General features: G+C 39.4%; 2 protein-coding genes across 3 annotated transcripts; one reads left to right on the top strand and one right to left on the bottom strand.

The window, feature by feature from the left end:
* Positions 1-315: 315 nt before the first annotated feature.
* On the bottom strand, positions 316-6,593 carry LOC137194007 (ras-related protein Rab-11B). The gene is made up of 5 exons (XM_067605516.1): positions 6,366-6,593; positions 3,612-3,807; positions 2,095-2,288; positions 1,642-1,722; positions 316-1,031 (listed from the first exon to the last, which is right to left on the bottom strand). Exons 1-5 carry the CDS (start codon positions 6,403-6,405, stop codon positions 886-888), a joined length of 657 nt encoding a protein of 218 aa, XP_067461617.1. The 5' UTR covers positions 6,406-6,593; the 3' UTR covers positions 316-885.
* Positions 6,594-8,285: 1,692 nt separating this feature from the next.
* Positions 8,286-20,207, top strand: LOC137193997 (mitochondrial import inner membrane translocase subunit TIM44-like). 2 transcript variants are annotated; one of them, XM_067605499.1, is made up of 13 exons: positions 8,286-8,412; positions 10,924-11,028; positions 11,256-11,420; positions 11,534-11,614; positions 11,958-12,107; positions 12,879-13,012; positions 13,131-13,216; positions 13,494-13,586; positions 14,336-14,460; positions 15,604-15,654; positions 16,446-16,535; positions 16,726-16,836; positions 17,204-20,207. In XM_067605499.1, the coding sequence occupies exons 1-13, from the start codon at positions 8,383-8,385 to the stop codon at positions 17,321-17,323; spliced, it is 1,341 nt and encodes a 446-aa protein (XP_067461600.1). In that variant the 5' UTR covers positions 8,286-8,382; the 3' UTR covers positions 17,324-20,207. The 2 variants fall into 2 exon arrangements, with proteins under 2 accessions (XP_067461600.1, XP_067461601.1); XM_067605500.1 differs by lacking the exon at positions 8,286-8,412 and adding an exon at positions 8,742-8,760.
* Positions 20,208-21,662: the final 1,455 nt, after the last annotated feature.

The following is a 21,662-nucleotide window of genomic DNA, read 5'->3' as shown; positions in this document are numbered from 1 at the left end:
ACCACTGACTATCAATCACTGTGAATGGGGTCATACCCATTTTATGTTCTTGGTGTCTACATTTCCAGAGTTGTCTTTCCCATTTAATATTTTGACTCCCAGTGTACACTATGACTATGACCACTTCACCACACCGCCACCACAGTCTGACCTGATCAAAAGGTCGGTCCATTGGATTGTGCAATCACTAAAGATCACCCACTGTTATAAATCCACTGTCTGCTTTATATTTTGGTGCAGTGGTATGATCAATGTGCAGGTACAGTATTTCATTTTATGTATGTTTTGCTAAAAGAAAAAGCGGACACAGCAATGTAATATTGTAAAATTTAATTTCATGGCATTAATATAATGTATGTGAGCAGACAAGCTATCAAAATCAAAACCAACAAAAAAAAAAAGATATTTTACATAAAAATGAAATAAGCATCAGCAGCGTCACAACCACTTTTGAGATGATGACTGAACGGGGAGGAGTGGAGCCCAAAAACAGGACTGTTGGTACTGCTGAAACAGGCAGGATTCAAACCCAGGGCTCCAACATGTGGCAATAATCATCTATCAGGGAGATGTCTAGGCTTACAAGGTCTCAGGCAAAGCTATTCTGCTACGCTATCAAAGGTAACTGTGGTAGCTACTCACGCGGTACCATCAGTCCTGTTTTTGCACTAGAATGTAGCAGACTGAACCTGGGTCGGATTACAATTTGAAATCCATTCAAACACTTCCTTCTGGGATTGATCTTTTGTGGCATAATGGAACCAATTCTGTTGATCTAAAAAGTGCACATTCAGACAATATTGCACCCCAGGCAGATGGAAGCATACCAACACTGTAGATTTCAATTAGTAATCGACCCAGGTGAGGAGGGGCGGTTGCCATGGGTTACAGGTTCTGACAGCACTGCAGTTTGTTCCCCCTCTGGCCGTCCGTGGTCGGTGGCACGCTGATGTCCACCACGTTGTTTCCTGGGGACTCATCATGGGCAGACCGCTCAGCAATCTGTTTCTGCGATACGATGCGGTAGATTTCTGTTGTTGAAGAGATGAGAGGAACAAATCAGCCTTTTTCCCAACAAAACTCTCTTGTTGTTCTGGGTGGCAAAAATTACTTTTACAAGATTACCTTTCTAACAACATTAAATACCTGGAACTGAAAAACCTGGTGGATCTGTTGGCATACCAGTACATCCAGAAAAAGTTAAAGAAACATCCAGAGATGGAAACGGCTGAATTATTTTAAAGGCTGATACTTCACAGGAAATTTTACATGGAACAGATCAAACAACAAATAAAAAGAACTTCCTATAGTGAGAGGAAGTTACACAAGTTCAAATTACCAGAAATGAGTTTTTGTCAGTTGCACATAATATCTCTCCTTCACTTTTTCAATATTAGCTTGTTTTAGGACAAACTGCAGAAGACTAAACTTTCAGTTCTCACATCATACAAAGTGCGTTAATACAAGCTTGTGAGGTAAAATCTTCCACACAGTAACGGTATGTTATCAGACCAAGGTTTGGGAAGTATTAGTGTCTGACTTCAGTTCACAAAGACAATGTAAAAGTACTTTCCTTTCTTATTCCTGAAATATAATATCGGCAATGTAGTTCTGATGTCCAACCCCTGCACACAAGCATACCTGTAAGGATATTCTTGAAGGCTTCTTCAACATTTGTTGAGTCCAAGGCTGACGTTTCTATGAATGACAGATTGTTCTTCTCTGCAGGGTAAAAATAAAACACATTTAACAGCAATAAAAGCTTATTGTTCTAATGGCAACAAGAGAAACAAGTAGTGTTATGTTTTAAACAGATTCTTGTTTTAAACAGTACGGTAAAAGGTTCTATGATGGTCTAATGATTTCTGAGAAAGAGGCATTGAAAGTGAAAACACTTTGTTGGTCCCTGGTCTCATTGTGAAGTGTTACAGCAGCACAAGCAACTGACAATTTAGATTGTTATACATATCAAATATCTGTAAACTGTGCACACAATAAACAAAAGGCTACAAGTTAAAAACATGTATAAGGTCTATAAAATCCTGCCCATACGACAATTTAGCTGTCCTCGAGTCTCTTTGTGAGTTCCAGTACCTGCGAAGGCCCGGGCCTCGTCTGTGGGCACGGCCCGGAGGTGGCGCAGGTCACTTTTGTTGCCAACCAGCATGATGACAATGTTGTTGTCGGCGTGGTCCCTCAGCTCCTTCAGCCAGCGCTCCACATTCTCATAGGTCAGGTGCTTGGCTATGTCGTACACTAAGAGCGCCCCCACCGCCCCTCTGTAGTATCTGTAAAAAAGACCCAAGAGATGATGGTGACAACTAGGATCCAAACACATTTTACTGGTGAGAAACGGGCCTTTTACACAGCAGACATTGACTAGACATAGTAGGAAAAGCGTCTAATTTTTCTATGGTTTAGTCTTAAAAATCATTCTAAAAACTCCAGATATTAGAGGTTATATTTCTCATGACAACTTTCTTTTTCTTGCTTATACACTGACTAATGCAGAATATACAGCAGCATTTAACCTTTTAACATCCACCGGGTCACCGGCGACCCGCTTTAGCCAGTTGTAAGCAGTAGCATCACACAGTAATGAGTCAAAGCAATTGGCACAATTTGGCCAATTAGAGATGATTGGAGAGGTTCGGGGACTCCAGTGACACCACAAACTAAAAACTCCCTACCTCCCATAAAGTTAGGCCTAGAGGTCTGGAATTTTATACAGGTTGACAAGATGTAGAAGTTATATGGTGTTCTGCATAGTTCTGGCATAAAGTATGTCCTAATTATTGTTATTTAAATATGAGTCATCGTAGACGAGGACCAAAAATACTTTTTTGAGCCTTATTTGAACTGATGTAGTTTTGTTTGTATTTTAGCCGCATGCTAAACAAACACATTTCCAGAAACTATAAGATGTCACTTGTCAAATGAAGCCTAATACATGCATCATGGCCTTACAGTCCTTCTGTTATAAGCTTTTCCATTTGGGTATGCCAAATGGGCTAAAATTCTATAAAAAGGGTGGATGTTAAGGGGTTAACTTAACACATGTGAACGTCATGTTATCATGTTAACAACTCTGGTTTTCAAAACTGTTATGAGATGTTTTCTTTAAAGTGGGCTCATATTCTACTTTTTTTTTCTTTTAATTGTTCTTAAATTCAGTTCAATGTGAAATTAGAAAGACTGATGTGAAACTGATGATGTGATGTGAAACATATAAATAATCTAAGCTTACATTTACAACAAAAGTTTGGACACACTTCCTCATTCATGGGAATGGGAAGGTGAAACGTTTGACTGGTACTGTATATGTTTAACATTTTCAAATGTACTCATGTATACTGTAGGACAGTGAGTGTCTAACTCAACAAGATTTAAACCTCTATCTTCATTGATCCTCTATTCATTGATCAGAAAGCGCATGTACCTCTTAAACTGGATGTTGTGGATCATACACAACAATCTGCCTCATCTTAAGCAACCTAGATTGAAGGATAGAGTGTCAATTGTGACTGCACTGCATTAGTATTTCTCCACACTGAGGCCATTTACAGTAGGTGTCAGGCAGAACTATCTGCTCTGCACAGAGACGGACTCACGCCGAGGTGATGGCTCTGTAGCGCTCCTGTCCCGCTGTATCCCAGATCTGAGCCTTTATCGTCTTGCCGTCCACCTGGATGCTGCGTGTGGCGAACTCCACCCCGATAGTGCTCTTACTCTCTAGGTTGAACTCATTCCGTGTGAATCGAGAGAGCAGGTTGCTCTTTCCTACACCCGAGTCCCCAATTAACACGACTGTGGTAGAGAGAGAGAGAAGGAGAGAGGGAGGAAAGATATTAGACAAGTGTGTGTGTGTGTGTGTGTGTAAATGCTGTATGTGTGATGGGAGGGTGAGAGGATGGGCCGTGTATTAATAGAGTCAAGAAATGATGATATTGCATAAAGCAGTGCCTCTAAATGTTGGTTTCAGCAAACCCCAGGGGTGTCACTTTTTTGTGTGTGTATGTGTATGAAATGATTTATGGGATACTAAAAACACACATTTATACCATAAAGTAGTGTAACAATTCACAAAATACATATACAAAGGCTTGATTTAACACATTACCTTAGTGTCACGACTCAATAGGGCCTGAGAATGTGCCTTACATTTCCATTTAGAATTTATTATACACTTCAGCTTCATGAAAAGTCCTATTTTTGATATTTAAGACAGAAACATTGGTGTGTTAGTTAGTTAGTTGGTGTGTAGTTTCTCAGCGCTGTTTATCAAAAAGACAAAATCTTTACATTACATCAAAAACAGCGTGTGACATGGTGAGAAAAAAGCTCAGCAAACACAGCACAGCCTTGTCTAACAGATTCAGTATGATGAACTGTAATCTGATACTGTACATCTTTTCTTTTCAGTCATATCTGATCATTAAAAATCTAATAATCTGATCATTACAAATCTACAAACTGCAAGTCATTCTTTGATTGAACTTAGGGATGCACTGATCCTACTTTTTCTCTACTCAGCTTAGTGTATCTGCTGTTACCAAGAACCTAATCGAATACCAGTTTTTCCCCGTTTTAAAATCTGTGCTGGCCTCTGCGTACAGTAACATGAGGCAATTGATTGTGGTGGCACTAAAAACAAAGTCTGTGGCTCTCTGTTATTCAATGAATATAAGTGATAGCAGATATTTATATAATGTACATCAGCTCTGATACTTATCAAACTACCCATATCCAACCTATGATGGGGGCCACAAGGTGGAAAGACTTCCCTTTAGGGGCCCACAAAACCAAAAATGTTGAGAACCTCACCAAGTCTAGACCAGCTGAAAAAACATCAGCGAGACGGTAGAGTGTTATTTGCTGATTATAACTAACCAAATAAATGAGGGTTTCACTTCCCCCGCTACATCCTTAACAGAGTGTTTTACTTTGACTTTTCACACCTTGAGGCTGCTGATATTCAATAAATGACCCGTTGAAATAACATCTTCAGGAGACCACACAGATAACTGTAGGATCCTTACCCCTGATGTTATCTACCAACCCTCATTTAAGACTTTCCTCAGAGATTCAAGAGACATCAATAAGAAAGAACTGTGTGAATCAATTATGTGTGTAATTCGGGGATTGCACATAAATGATAGAGGAAGAAAAACATCTGCAAGTCTCATAAGTTCACCACAAGTCACCGGACCCAATTTGGTTCTGAATAGCATCCACAGGATAAACTGACCACACAGATTGGTCATTAACAGGCCCTGTTGATTGTGTTAAGCTGTGGTAATGAGTCATTAGAGGGAAGTGGACCGGGGCTGAGCTGGTGTCAGGACTGGCCTGAGGTGGCTGCTGCTCACAGCACAGCAGCAGCAGCAGCAGCAGCAGAGGTGGAGCCTTCTTGTTTTCTCTTTCCCTAGACAAAGGAAATAGAGCCGAACTTTGTCCCTGCCGACATCGTGCTGGTCCGGGCTGCAGGAAGCTGATAACAGGCTTCATCAAAACCTGAATCGACAGTTTCAGGCCGCCTTGCCCTTCCTGTTTCGGGCCGGGTACAGGGACGATGGCTCGGGCAGAGAGAGACAGAGAGAGAGGGGGAGAGAGGGAGAGAGGGAGCCCTCGCCTCCGGCAGATGCCCTATTCATCCCACAGAGGATACTTTGTTACATCTAAATGGCCTTTTGGCTTTTACAGGCCCAGGATGTTAATGTGCCACAGGAGCTGATATCACGATCAAAGGAAGGCATTCTGGATCAGACTGAGCACCAAAGATAAACATGGACCTGAGTGCGCCTCAGTCTCGGCGACAAGGCCCGCTGACTGTCATAATAACGCTATAAAACACAACATTACAGGTTGCTGCATTTTTCAATGTCAATAACAACTGGCTGAGCATCTGAGGAGGAAGATTATTGATCAGGAGAAGTAGAGGCTAATAGGCCTGGCTTTAATCACCCTCATAAGGTGGAAGGAGCAGTAGAAAACATCAAATGTCATTCAGTAGATGAGGAAACAGCTGGCTCCAGCGAACAATGCCCCTCTATGAGTTGATCAAAGTTTAATAAAAAGGCCGAGCACGGATAGGGTGTTGCATCCTATAGCTACCTATAAATATAGCTGCAGGCGTTGTAGTGTTACAATGACAGCATTATGTTGTAATAACACCGAGCGACTGCCATCCGAGCAGTTTCTATGAAAAACATTAGTCCGATTCCTTAAAAAATTCAAATCTTGCCACAGAAAATGACACAGTAAGAGATTTATAGGCATTTATAAAGCATAGCTTTGTCGGTGTGAGCCTGTGCACAGGGGGAATGCAGTCATCTTTTTTTTTTTTTTTTTTTTTTTTTTTTTACCTTTGAACAAGAAATCGTATTCATCGTCTCGGTTCCCCATTCTAGACGAGGCCGCTCCGACGCTTGTCTCCGGAAGAGGATGTGTGAAAAGTAGTACAGGTGGTGAATTATCGTTATAAAACAGAAAAAATATGGTAGCCTATGGGTTTGTGCTGAGACTCTGCGCCAGTGTTGGCTGTCAAGGCGAGCTGGCTGCAGAAAGGGAGAGCTCCCAACTCTGCAGAGGGAGGGGAGGAGTCCCTGCACTTCACATAGCTGCCTGACGGGGGCGCGCTTTACACGCATGCCGACAGATAGCGACCACAGTCAAACACATGGAGAGAATAACAAGGTCAGGAGACAAAAGAATACTAACATCATTAAAGTTCAACGCACTTTCACATGGAAACCTTAGTAGTGCCAAAACATTCAGTTGTTTAAGTTTTATGGTGTATGTGTGAAGTTGTTATTTTAAGTAATCTATTTTAAAGGTAAATAAATGGAAATAAGGAGGATATTTTTGCCACTTCAAGGCTGGAAAGAAATGAAAACAATTTAAAAATAAAACCGTGGGAAAAAATTACTTTTAAGTTCAAAATCCCCTCCAGAAATGTTTTAAGATGTGTGAAAATGCTCTGTTTTGATATATAATAGTTTGTCACTGATGTGTTTTTTCCATAAAAAAAAGTTCAATCATGTGGTTAGAAATTCTTAAAATGAGATCTACTCCTTCGCCCTACAGAATCTATGAATATGCAACTATTGTTTATTTCAAAAGTCTAACTGCTGGACCCAAGATGTCTTGTCCTTCACTGTAAAGTTCAATTCTCAGTGTTTGTGCACTGGAAGCTTTAAGTTTCCACATCACACTTATGTAAATTGCATACTGGATCATGTTTGTCTCCAAAATGGTTGTGATGTCATAAATCCTGCTTGTAGGCCCATCCCTTAAAATCAGATTTTCAATGAGTACAGAGAAATTTTCCACTTTCAGCTGCTGAATGTAAAAACAGCCTTCTAGCGTCAAACTCTGCACAGACATTATTCTGCACAGTGAAGCTCAAACATCCAAGTGAAGTAATAACAAGCAAATCACATTTTTGAGCATAGGGGGACTTTAAGAAGGAACATACAATAGCCTTTACTTGTTTAATGGATAGAAATAGCATATCCTGTATTGTGTGTGTTTTGTATCTTTTAATAAACTCTTTTGTGTGTTTGTGTTTGATTAGGGCTGCAACTAATGATTATTTCGATTAATCTGCCAATTGCTTTGTCAATGAACCGATGAATCATTTAATCTATAAAACATGAGAAAGTACTGTAAAAATGCCCAGTAGGCTATGATGACCCACAGGCCAAGATGACATCTTCAAATGTCTAGTTTTGTCTGACCAACAGTCAAGAGCTCAAAGATATTTAGTTTACAATTACTTAAAACAAAGAAAAACATTACATCTTCACATTTGAGAAACTGGAATAATCAATTGTTTGAAATTTGGCTTTAAAAATGACTAAGCTAAACAAATAATTTGATTGTTATTATTATTTTATTTAAAATGGTTGCCAATTAATTTTCTGTCTATCAACTAATCGTTTAATCAACTCATCATTGCAGCTTGTTGTTTGTTATTTTTATGAATTATGTCTTTCAGCTTTTTATTGTAATGTATGGCATCTTCAAGCTCAATTGCTTACATGATCATACTTATTGTATTATCAAAATGACAGTAAAATGGTAGAAAGAAACTGCACTATACTTCATTTAAAACTTTTGTCCAGTGGGTCTTTTAATGGGCCTCTCTGGTGGCTATATACAGCAGGTGAAATGTTTGCATCTATACAAGAACAAATGTATGAAGGTCTATCTATCTATCTATTTATCTATCTATCTATCTATCGAGCTATTTTCCCTTTAAAGCCGTGCTGACAGCTGGCCCCGCCCCTCTAAGGACCAGCTCGGCTCCTATTGGCTGAACGGAAGGTCAGCTGCCGCAGCAAGGATGCACGTGGCTGCTCCGCGCATTTCAAGATCAAGATGGCAGCCTCCGTGTGTCGGTGCTACGAGGTGAGACAATCATTCATGTCCTTCATTACAGCTCTCATGTCTCCAGCAGATTATTTATCACAGTTAATAAGCGGCTAATAAACAGCTTCGGTGTTCGTCTGTGAATGTCCAGTTATGTGGAGGAGATTCCGGAGGGCGTTATTTAATGCAGCAAGAGCACGAGACGTCGGTTTGAAACAGGCCGTGTTCCATCAGGCTCGCGGTGGTGTTCGTGTTTAACGTCACGTCTTAAGTAAACGTTTAGTTTTAAATTTGTACGTAGAAATATGTATGTATGTGTTAGTTTAAAACGAGTATTATTGTGTTTAAAGAAAAGTCTTTTACGTTAGGCACTGAAGCATCGTTTCGGTGAACAGTTATGAGACAACATCTCGCTGTTAATAATAAGGTTATGTAATGTCTTCTTTTTGTTACACAAAATCCTGTGACCAGTCAGACTTTACGGGCTGTTGAGGACTTTAAGCTAACTTATCTTGCACGTAAATGCTTTTTCTTATCATACTTTGTCACATAATTCATGTTGATAACAGCTGTTACCAAACATGGTGCCTCTATAGTATTTAAAGGGACTCAACTTTTAATACCCGGTTTCAAGATCTGCGACCCATGAGATTCTGTAATAGAGGATGAACTATATGAAGGGGTGAAGTGTGGACCACATGTAGTCAGTTAAGGTGTTATTGCTACACAGACCGACCTGTACCATACAGTTTGTGCTGTCACAGCTGTCACAATGAATGACTCTCTTTAATTTAATTTAATTTCAGTTTAACAGTACTTCAAACATCAAATTCCCCAGTTGCTGAAGGGGTAGCATAACTGTTTTGTAGTTGCATTGTTCAAAATACCTGTAATAGTGCAGTAGTCTACACAGATTTACATTCAGAGAGGTTAGACTCTGCAGACCATAATACAGTTCAGTTTGTCAGGTGTATGTAACATTTATATGACAGGTTTTTATGACAGTGTCGGTCAGTCTGTCTGCTTGACAGTCTCCGTTTGTGCTGCAATAAAAATTACAGAAATGCGATGAACAGAGTATTAGATAAAACAGATGTTGACAAAGTTTTCCTTTGGGGACATAATTTGCAGTTGAAAAAAGGTAATAAATGACAATATATGTTATTGCAATACTCAGCATATCGCAAAATGTTTAAAATCCCAATAATATCGTATTGTGACTCAGGTATCTTGATAATATCGTATTGTGGGGCCTCTGGTGACTCCCACCCTTACTCTGTATATCTGATTATTATGAAATATATATATCACAAATTTTGGCTAACACCCATCAAAATAAAGTATGTTGAAAAACATTAGTAGTGGAAATAAAGCCGAACTTCCTATTTCAGGATTGTAAGAGGAAGAGACTTTCACTAAGTGTTTATTATCAGGGCACATATGGCTTGTTCAGTTTTAAAGACTATTTAAATGGTGAGGGTTTGACTAGTAACAGCGGTTAAAGTGATTATAAGACTCTCTATTCTATATTTATTGATTCTATTTTTTATATATTGTTATATTACAGTCAGTCGATTTAGTTATTGTATATATTTTAGCTTTTAATTGTATTTGTTTCTTTTACCTACCTCTCTGTTTATGTATTTTGATTTATGTCAAGTGGCTGTTGTAACACTTTAATTTCCCTTTGGGATTAATAATGTACTCCATACATCCATACATCCATACATCCATACATCCATACATACATACATACATGGGCATGAATGCTTGACCCCGACAGTGTGGCTCTGAGTGGCATTTTCCTGGCATGGTTGTGTTGTGGTCAACATGTATCCTTAGAAGGAAGGGTCAGTGCCCCACATGATTATGGGTGACTATGTTTATCCTGTGATGAAGCATTTCTATTCTGATGGTTGTTTCTTCAAGGATGAAAATGCTACTATTCATAGGGCACAAGTGGTCACTTATTGGTTTAAAGACTACGAAAATAATATGCTGTGGCTGTCACAGTCCCCACATCTCAATCTAGGTGAATATCTGTGGGAGATTTGGAAGCGACGTGTTAGGCAGAGCTCTCCACCACCATCGTCAAAACACCAAATGAGGGGAATATCTTTTGGAAAAATGGTGTTCATCAGACTTGTAGAATCTATGACATGGAGCAGCGAAGCTGTTCTGGTGTTTCATGGCAGCCCAAAATCTTTCCAAGACAATTCATATTGGGTTTTCCTTTAATTTGTCACCCATCTATATATGCTGTTAGAAGGCTATGAAATCTAACATTACTAACTTGTGAAGTACAGCCACGTTTTACCACCCTGTAAATTGCCAAAACAAATGTTAAATAGGAGAAAACCAAGTAGCAACACAACAAAATTAGTCTTTTTTTCCCCGTATGTTGTTATTTATATGTTATTATTCTGAATTACTGCTTATTAGGCCTATTAGGGAGCATGTTTCATCATCTACCTGTCATATATTCTCCATCCACACCAGTGTTGGGGGAGTTGATGTTTGTAGCTGACAGAAAGTTTCTCCTTATTGCAGCTGGTTGGCAAACGTGCCTTGGCCCTCAGCTCCAGGTCTCTGGTGTCCTCGGTGTGGAGAGGAGATGCCTACAGGTTACACAGGAGTCCAGCAGCTGCTGTGCAGGTAGACACTGACAGCTCTCATTCATCTTCAAATGACACTGTTGATAGCATCAAAGAAAATAATTATTTGTTTTTGTAACTTCAAAGAATTCATTTTAGTTAGAAAGTTAAAGGGTATTTTCACTTATCTGTGTCAGTAGACTGCTTTGTCCCCTTTTTAAAAATGTCTATTTCATACTAATTAGTACGTGGACTCTTATGCTATATGGTATCTGTTTGTTTTATTAGGTGCGATATGCTTCTGGGCGTAAAGGTTTCCTGGGAGAGTTTGTGGATAACCTGCGTCAGGAGTTCAATAAGAATCAGGAGATGAAGGAGAACATAAAGAAGTTCAGAGAAGAGGCCAAGAAGCTCGAGGAGTCTGATGCCCTCCAACAGGCACGCAGGAAATATGTAAGAAAATGATTTATATCATCCTGTTTTTAATTGTTTTTATGCACAATTGTAATTTTTCTGCATCAAACAGTAGGTGCTTTACATGTTGGTTTATATTTTTCCTTCACTAGAAAACTATAGAGGCAGAGACGGTGCGGACCTCAGAGGTATTTAAGAAGACTTTAGGCTCCCTGTCGGAAACTATGAAGGAGGTACGTTATTAGCTACGAGCACAGTAGTAAGAAAACACTCATCCGAAGATACTGGCTCAGTTGCTCAGAATCCATACACCCAGCCATGGCATACTAGATTCATCACATCTTTGACAGATAGTTTCCATTTTGAAATAGAGGTTCATCCTCATGATGCAGTTACATGGCTACATATTTGATATTTAAGTGTACGTCAAAAAATACATTATGTCTTGAATGGGAAAATAAAGTTAAGCCTTCTCAGATTCAGAAAAAGTAATGTTCTGTCAAATTACCCTTATTAACTGAGTAATGTTCTTTTTTCTTGTTTGTGTGTGTGTGTGTATTGGCACTCTTGCCATAGGGTCTTGGGGAGATGAGTCGTACTGACATAGGGAAGAAGATCAAGGAAGGTGTGGAGGAGGCAGCCAAGACAGCCATGCACTCGGCTGAGTCTGTCTCTAAGGGAGGAGGAAAACTTGGCAGGACCAGCGCGTTCAGAGCCATCTCACAGGTTAGAGAGGAATACCTTCTGGCTAAAGCTGATGATCATATCACTCCACGCTTTTGCTTTTGAATTACAGCGCTGATGATGGAACGTCTGATTTCTTCCTCGTGGTCCAGCTGCCTATAAAAATTCAAAGCTTGATATGTAGTGTGATTTGTTATGTTTTCAATACAGCAATACAATATACAGCAATGCCAAATATTAAGTTTCTCTGTGTCTATTATGAAAAATGGCTCATGGGCCAAAATCCTAGCTGTACAAATGAAGGCACTGAAATATTTGTATAGGTCAATACGTCAGTTTCACTTCAACTCAAGCATTGTGAGGATATGTTTAATTGTTATGGCCAGTCAGTTTAATGCTTAATTAAGTTTATATTTGAGTGATGCTGTTGCAAATGAGTTAGCATGTGTGATGTAGCTGTTTCCAGAGACATAACAATGATAACACAGTGATATAGAGTTTTCATTGGATCCATTTACTCTTTGTCCACGGTTGCTGTAATTTACTGGGAAGCCATGGTTCTCTGAAACAGTAGGTCTGGGATGGTTCACCATGCCATCACAACTAGCTACAGCTGGGCTGACCTGACTGCTACAGTCACACAGTCGACAACCAACATACTGCTAAAGATTTTTGGGTCAAACTTGCACTTCTGAATTTTGGGTTTCACACATGCTAAGACCTAGACTTCATACTGAACTCAGTCCTTCACTGAGCGGTTCAGTATCAATACTGTACATGTACCATTACTAAATCTGTGTGTCATCTCTGCAGAGTGTGGAGACCATGAAGAAGGAGATAGACGTTGGTGATGCCGGCCCTTACAGGGCTCCTCCTCAGCTAAGGAAGAGAAGCGATTTCTCATCTAAAGGAGCAGACAGTGACTCCAGAGTGTTCGAGGCCAATGAGTAAGTGACTCAAATCTGTTTACCCTCTAACTCCTACTTAAAGGAGCATCCTGTAATGATATATCATAACTTCAACTGCTGTAAACATCTCTGATTTTCTTGTATTTTTGTGATGCAGGGAGGCTATGGGTGTTGTTCTTCACAAGGATTCAAAGTGGTACCAACAGTGGAAGGACTTCAAGGACAAAAATGTAGTTTTTAACAGTAAGAAAATCCCCTGGATTTATTAGTTAAGATACTCAGGAATTAGTGTTGTGTTTAGTATGGATGTGTGTAATTGCCTCTAGAGGCAGCAGGTGGCACCAGATACAGTAGATTTCATAACAATTTAACACAGTTAAGGCTTCAGGTGTATACCTTGTATATCTTGACAGTGGTCCATATGCCATCACAGGTCTAGGATTTATCCACCATCATCACTGAAAAACAATGAAAACAATTTCTCCTCATCCCTGTTTATTTTCTTTTTTGTTTCCTGCAGGATTCTTTGAGATGAAGATGAAATATGATGAAAGTGACAACGCCCTCATCAGAGCATCCAGAGCTGTGACTGACAGAGTCACTGACCTCATAGGTAAAGCCCTGCTGTAGTTGATATTATTATTGCACATAGTTCTTACTGGCACCTCATTTTTAAATAATGATTGACTTTTAAAGAAGTTTGGACACCAGTGTATTTTAAATTGACTCTAGGCTTTTCAGTTTTGATTTATCCAGAAATCATGTTTCCTTATAAACTATATGTGAAAATGTTTTGGCCATTTCAATATTAAGTTTTAACAGAAAAGGTAAACATGGACATGTTTTCCCATTTCAGCAATAACTTTAACAGTAATAACTACTACTATTGGCAGAAGTATGTTTTCATTAGTGTATAAACACCTGAAAATAAGAATCGTGTTTTCGTTACCTTAGAATGAGCCCTTTATAGCTACATAGGGAACTACACGCTTGGAAAGGGAGGGTGAGGGGAGGGCGATTCAGTTTGTTGCAATCTTTAACCTCACCGCTAGATGCCACTTAATCCTACACACTGGTCCTTTAAGAGCATTGCTTCAATGCAGAGAAAGGTGTCATGTTGTTCTCAGGCACATACGTGTTTTGATCCACTTGCACAATCTATCTATCTACTTTGACTCTATCAGTGTGTCTTCTAAATCAATGGTAGAGAATAAAAGACATTCTCCATGTTTAGGTTGTAGCCTGTTTTTTTAGATAAATGAAGATATTGAAAAAGCACAATTGTTTGTCATCCCATGCCTCGTACCAGCTGATCTGTTTCTTGTTGCTGCTGCTGATGTTGTCGCTGTTTGTTATTTCCAGGTGGTCTTTTCTCTAAGACGGAAATGTCAGAGGTGCTGACAGAGATCGTGAAGGCAGACCCCAACTTTGACAAAGACTCTTTTCTCAAACAGTGTGAGAAAGACATCATCCCTAACATACTGGAGGTGAACAGACTCTTGCCTAGCTTTTCTCTGTTTTTTCTCTCTCTCTCTTTCTCTTTGAGTTGTCTTGACTCTGCCTGTTTCATTCATATTTCTGCTCAATAACTGAGGGGTATTTCACTAAGGAGGCTGAGAGAAGACTTACTGATAAAGGTCTTGCTTCATTAAGTGTGATTTCTATACTCCAGCTTAGATCAGATGCAGAACGTGACTTCATCTGTTAAGATTAATAATGTCAGATTTCAAAGAAAGCTGAACAGATGAAAACATAATTCAAATGACTGATGGCAGGAAACAAAACAATGTGTTGTGTCCTTCATGGTCACAGAGCAAGAGATGATGATGCAGTTTTATGAAAATTGCAAGCATATAATAATACTAATGAAAAAAGATAATGTGTGCTTTCATTTAAACCTGCAGTGTGGAACTTGTACATATGAATGAACGTCTGTTACATTCAAGCTCTTCCCAAACGAGTTCACACAGTGCTGATTAAGCCTATCACCACCACATAAATCTCTCTGTACTTCACAGTACACAGAGTTTTTAAATCTGATGTCTGTGGCGACTTTCCCACACTGGCATGCCAGAAGTGCTGGAAGTACACATTTCTGTGGCAGTAGATAGGCTACAAATTACCTCATCTGACAACTCCATCACGTTTCTCTCCCCTCTGCCCTTATGGTCATCTTATCATCTCTAGGGACCACTGTATGCAGGCTCAGACAGTGTCAACACTGTTTTTGTAATTACTCACAATTCCAGAAGAGGGAGACAAAAGTCCTGCACAAAAGTCCCGCACTGCAGCTTTAAAACCAGGGATGGAGCCTGGCTGTCAGTTGGCATCTAATCACACTGATTGTGGTTTAATGGAATGAACATCTGTTGTCTATGAGACCACAAGACTACTATTACTCCCCACTACACCTTACCATCTTTACAGTGATGTGGTGTCTGTTTCCATTTTTAAAACTGCATCTGAACAGGTTTGATTTAAAGTAATAAGTTGCCATAGTAATTTAACTGGCATACACTGTGATAAAGATAATTTACTAAAATAAATCAGTTTTGCTGCCTAAGCTCACTTGTGAAATACCTCTGCAATATTGTGAACAATCATAAACAGTGTCACTGTCCTTTCTGCAGGCTATGATCCGTGGAGAGCTGGACGTATTAAAGGACTGGTGCTATGAAGCTGTAAGTTATATACTGCTGCCTTTAACTTTTGTTCCTAATCAGTTCTAAATAAAACTCTAACTTTAGGCCTTAATCATCTTCATCTCCCTATGTCCTTATATAACTTGTAACATATTTGCATATCTAACATTTTTTCAGACATATCTTTGTCAAGATTTCAGTGTATTTACATCAGGCATATTAATCAATCTTTCAGAAATAGAAACCCTCACAGACAGAGAACCACTGTGTTAATCTGGTGGGGGAAATATTTATTCCCCCGGGTCATTCTCTGGTCATTTTCTATCCTGGGGGCAGCAGGTCATGACCTGTCTATTTTAGAGCGGTTCATCTCTCTGTCTACTGAGGTTGGCTGGGAAAAGCAGCTGTCTTGATAAGGCTGGCTGTATTCTATGGCAACCAAGGTCAGGTGGAGATATGCTGTGCTTTGTGCAGACGGTCAGACTGGTGTTAGAATGGATAGCAAGTGACCTTCATACAGACTACGTGACTTCACTTAATGTTAATAGTTAGTTCAATAACATAGAGTCATAGATGTGAGAAGAATAACCTTATTTGGAGGTAGTAAGGATTTGGTGAAGGGTTTAAATACTCCAGAAGTAGACTGCAGAATCAATCAAGCTTGAGTAAATGTTCCTGTGTTAGACATCACAGTCTTCTGACAAGTTCTTCACTTTGGGTTAACCAGCTCTACATCAATTCCTTCACAAATCTGTCCAGTGTGATTTGCATACAGTATGTGTGAAGCATAACTTTTCATGCCAAATGTGTTTTTATGTTCCTGTCTTCAGACATACAGTCAGCTGGCTCACCCCATCCAGCAGGCCAGAGCTTTGGGGCTGCTCTTCCAGTCCAAAATCCTTGACATTGATAACATAGATGTAAGTGTTTCACACATGTACACCAGCCATCACACACATAGTCTCTCAAATATCCAAAGTAATAACTGTTATCTTTTTGTCACTTTTCAGTGTTTGATGTTTAATAAATCAGGTTACTGCAGAAAGTGACTTTGCTCTTTGGTTGTTTTCTTCTCACTTCATTTGTTCATTTCCTTTCTCTGTGTTGTAGTTAGCGATGGGGAAGATGATGGACCAGGGCCCCGTGCTGATCATCACCTTCCAGGCTCAGGTCGTCATGGTGATCCGCAGCCCCAAAGGAGACATAGTGGAAGGAGATCCGGTCAGTACACTCATGATTACTGTGCCAGTATAGTGAATCTGATATAGTCAGAGTCATTCAGTGGAAGTAAACAACTCAAATGAAATTAGATCATGCTCCATTCGCATCTGTCTTAATTCCTTTGAATTTCATGTTTGATGTAGCAACAGAACTCTGGACTGTTTTACTTCATACAACTAATAGACTATAAGTCAACTGATATAAGTTGATATTTGTTTTTAAACTGCATCTACTCTAACTGCATCGTACATCCTCAACACCAATCAGAAAGATACTGCTCTTGCTCTGAAATGTGAACTTAAGTCTAGAAGAGCCCTCCAACTTCTCCATACTGTCTCTGACCCTCTGGTTCCCCCCCTCTCAACAGGAGAAGGTGATGAGGATGATGTATGTTTGGGCGTTGTGTCGTGACCAGGAGGAGCTGAACCCCAATGCAGCCTGGAGACTCCTGGACATCTCCGCCTCCAGCACCGAGCAGGCTCTCTAGAAGGAGGAGGAGGAACGCAGGTGAAAAGATCCGTCTTGGACACATAAACTGAGAAGACCGAGCAGAAGAAAACAAGGATGTGCCTGAAAATACCTGCACGTACTGACGCTCACAAACACACATACAGTATATACATTAACTTAATGAGGGCAGAGTAAACATATGCTCCTGTGCACACACACTCCCATTTCCCCATCGCTACCCAGAGGATTCATGTGCAGATGTATAAAAACGAACATGGAGATATGAGATATCTGTAGAAATCTGTGCATCCACTGTGTGTGTGTGTGTGTGTGTGTGTGTTGTCTCTTGCACTGGTTTGCTCAGTGTTTGGGTTTCCAGGTACTGAGCGGGGTGTGAATATAGAACATTAACTTTAATTCTGAAAAGGATGGAAGCAACGTTTACACCAACTGGCGAAAGTCTCACCACCACCACCATTCCTTCATCTGATGGTACAGTCCATCCATACCATCCTGGTGGCCAAATCCCAGAAGATCATGGTGGTGGAAAAAAAATGGACATAGCCCATATGATGTCACCTGTTGGTCTTTAGAGGGTTGTTTTGAAGCCTGAAGCTGAAGTTTAACGCTCACCTCTGTTTTTGTCAAATACTGTTAACAGAAAATTCAAGTTGAGGCAGCGGCATGGAGACTTGTTGGATGTGTGATGGTGTAAGCCAGCAGCAACCAACTCAGCCGAGTGTGACAGCGTGAAAGACATTGATGTAAATCTTTTCATCTGTCCATGTCCACATGCAGCCCAAAATGTATAACAGCATGGATGTTAACCATAGACTGTATTTGCCAGCAAAAGTATGCACAGATGACTGGAAATGAGGGGAGAAAGCTAGGGAGTAGCATGCAACTTAGGGTCTCCTAACAGTTAATGGTCAGCATCACAGCCTCTAATCCACTGGGGCGCCCCACAATAACTTTTAAAATGACCCAATATGCACTTGTAAGAAGAGATTAAATTAGCCATTTAGACTCTAGTGTCCTTTATATTTTTAGTAAGAAAACAGTTGGGAGTTTTCTTTTTCAAGGCTGCATCTAATGATTGTTAGAAGATGTTCAGTCACTTCAGCACTGGTTTCAACATTCAGATATGGTGGTTCCTGCTGGCTTTCACATCAGAAATGTATCATAAAGCTAAATACTTAAGAAAATAAGTAAGATGAAGACAGAAGCATAAAATATAGGATGTAATGATCTGTATGTTCATATGTACCACAGCCAAGACAGCTCAATGCACCGCAGCTTGAAAAAACAAACAAACAAGTGGAGGAAATACAGTGTATGCTTGTATTTCATCTCAGGTTGCAGTGCATGGCGCTCTCAGTCAATCGGTGTACATACCTCATTAATAAGAAGAAATGTATTGTATCTACATATTAATATAAACTCTTAACTCCTTGTAAATATAGTAAATGTCAAGCGTTGCTTCTCAGTAAGCTTGGGTGGGACCACATTCAAATATGTCATCGAGGCAGCTTCATCGTTCGAGGATCATTTTGCCATCTCATGTTGCACTTTCTTCAGCTGTTTGTCTTATTGAAATGTTTTGTTTACTGTGATAAATGTGGCTGTTTAAGGGGTTCGTGCTGAAGATGAAAACTTGAGTACATTATTGTACTGCTGTGTTGACTGTTATTGGCCTTTATTCTGTGTAACCACATGGGTCTCCACTCACGTGTCGCTGCAGACCAAACGTATTGTGATTGTACTGTAACACTTTCCTTGACTATTTCGTTAACTTACAAAGACGTCCATACTTGTGAAGAGATTTTGAGATCCTGGTGAATGTCTTTAAGTTATTATCATCAGAATTTAATGTGAAGAGGCTCACAATTTATGCCTGTTTTTTTTTTATGTGTGATAAATGCCATTAATGGTCAAACCATGTGAGATGGTCTGTTACTAATAACACCAGAATTGATGAGTATCCCTGATCAATACAATGCTCAAATCGCTTTGTCATGATTCCTTGGTGTGTGCTGATGATTTGATATCTGTATATTGAAGAGATAGACGACAACCAGTGATACAGAAACCTCCTGAACATCCTGAGGAAACATTTGTGTAGAATATGCATCACTCTTGTGGGAAACAAACACACCAATAAGATGCAATAAGATGTGCACTTCAGTTTGACAGTTCAGTTAGCATCTTTGTTGAGTCTAGACCTCAAGAAATATCAAATATAAAAATGGCAGATTGTCTGAAATTTACTGAGCTTACTCAAACCCTTTCCATTTGCGCCACAATCAGGCAGAAATGCCAATTGACACATGAGATATCAAAAAATATTTACTCATAAAATATGATTTTAATGACTGCAGAGCCTTTCCACTTTAAGAGAAACTTCATTTTTGGCCCAATTCTTATAACGCTCAACTTAAACTTTTAGTCTTGATGTCCCGTTGTGTGTATGAAGTCAAGGCACAAACATGACCCAGGTACCATTAAACTGTATAAGACTTTTCTTTTACCAGATTGAATCCATCTATCTGTCAATGTGTACAATTTTTTTTTCTAATTGAACAAAATAAAGCCACAGTCTAGCAGTTTTCAGGTTGAATTGCACGGAAAAAAGACATAATTTTACTATAAACTCGTGAGGATTTCTAAATAACACATGTCAACAGTTTTAGGAAATGAGAAATTTTACTTGGAAGAATGATTTGATTGGTGCCACAAACTCTCTGTACTGTGCAGTGCGTATACATATTTGAAATGTTTCAGTAAGATTTAAAGGGTACATCCATCTTTGAAGTACACATTCGTGATTTTATCTTTCAGTTGAACAAAAAATACAATCATGAGTTTTTCTATTTTTGTCCTGTATTACGTCTGTCTGCAGAATAAAGAGCGCTGTATTATGACTTGTTTCGTCCAAGCTTTCTTAGAGTCAGCAGCTTTGTATGCATTGTGCGTGTTTGTGCTCATGAGAGAAAATTAAACTCTGCACACTGTATGTGTGTGTGTGTGTGTGTCCTTTGTTTTCTCATTTAAAAACTGACATGCTTTGATAGATGTCCATGGATCTGGCCATTGACACTGGTTGATAAACTTATGGATTTGGTAGTATAGGGATGATAGATCAGGCTTTAAATAACGCGCGCCTGTAGATTCACACACAGGGCCAATATATAGGAGACCTCATCCCACAGCTGTCTGTTGTGATGAATGACTGGGGACGTCCTTATACTAACTAGCCTCCTTCAGTCCTCCAAAGTCTACTCAGTTCTCTTGACTATGACTAAAACCAACTGCGCGTGCTCTTTGCCCTTTAGCAAAGAAAAGGTAATAAAAGTTTATCATTGCAATTAAGCAATATCCTTTTTCTGCAAGAAGTTTAGTTTCTTTTAATGTGCTATGCAGGGCAACAGTAAAAACCATGTAAATCACAGGGTTTAGTGGGAGCTTCTTCCTAGAATATGTCCCTGTTCTGCCCCTCTGAGCAATGAGCACTTCTATTGTACCTGAATGAATGAGGCTGGATGCACCAACACAACAGCCTGGAAGCAGAAAAGGCCTCGGAGGCAGTGCAGTGCTTTGCTTTATACACTTCTTTAGTTGTTACAGCATGTTCCTGGTGGCACTCTACCATACAGTACCAAGCTGTGCTCTAGCCTACATAACACAAAGGCTCTCAGTGTGGTGTGCGCGGCGACGTCTGACCATTATGTAAACAGATATTATACAATATTTAAATATCCTGAAACTCATATTGCTTATTTTGATCATTATATTTACCTTTGCGGTTTTCTTTCATTTTATTTAATAAAGCATCAGTTCAGTTTGGTGCAAAGCATTTTTCACAAGTCTCAAAAACTTGAGTGAACAACCTGAACAGAGGTTGATGAAATTAGTCAACCGGTAAAGGCAACAAAGGAATAATTCAGTGAGCAAAAGGCAAAAACGTCTTAAGAATATGGTTTTGATATTGGTACCGATATCAAAATGATATATGATATAGAATATATCATAATCCAATCATTTTGATGATGTAATCTGTTTAAATGTGGTAACTACTGGAAATATTTGAATGAGGAAGAGTTCATATGTAACTTTCTGTGCATTTATAACATTTCTAAACACTGTGGCAATGACTGATCTGAATGAATCAAATGATTTCATATTTTTTCTGAAATTCTTGTACTTAAGAGAGTAATGTGTAGAAAACTTCTAAAATTCAGACCGAATGAACCAGGTAACATTCAATAGTTTGAGAGAACAAGTTTCCAATTATTTGCAAGAGATCTGAACCATTGGTGGTTCGTGAGGTTTGGGACAACCTGCCTTCATTTAAACCTGTCAGGCTCTACTTCTTCACA

This window comes from Thunnus thynnus, chromosome 12 (genome assembly GCF_963924715.1).
Source record: "Thunnus thynnus chromosome 12, fThuThy2.1, whole genome shotgun sequence".
NCBI classification, from domain to species: domain Eukaryota; kingdom Metazoa; phylum Chordata; class Actinopteri; order Scombriformes; family Scombridae; genus Thunnus; species Thunnus thynnus.
This window is presented reverse-complemented; position numbering and strand designations above follow the sequence as displayed.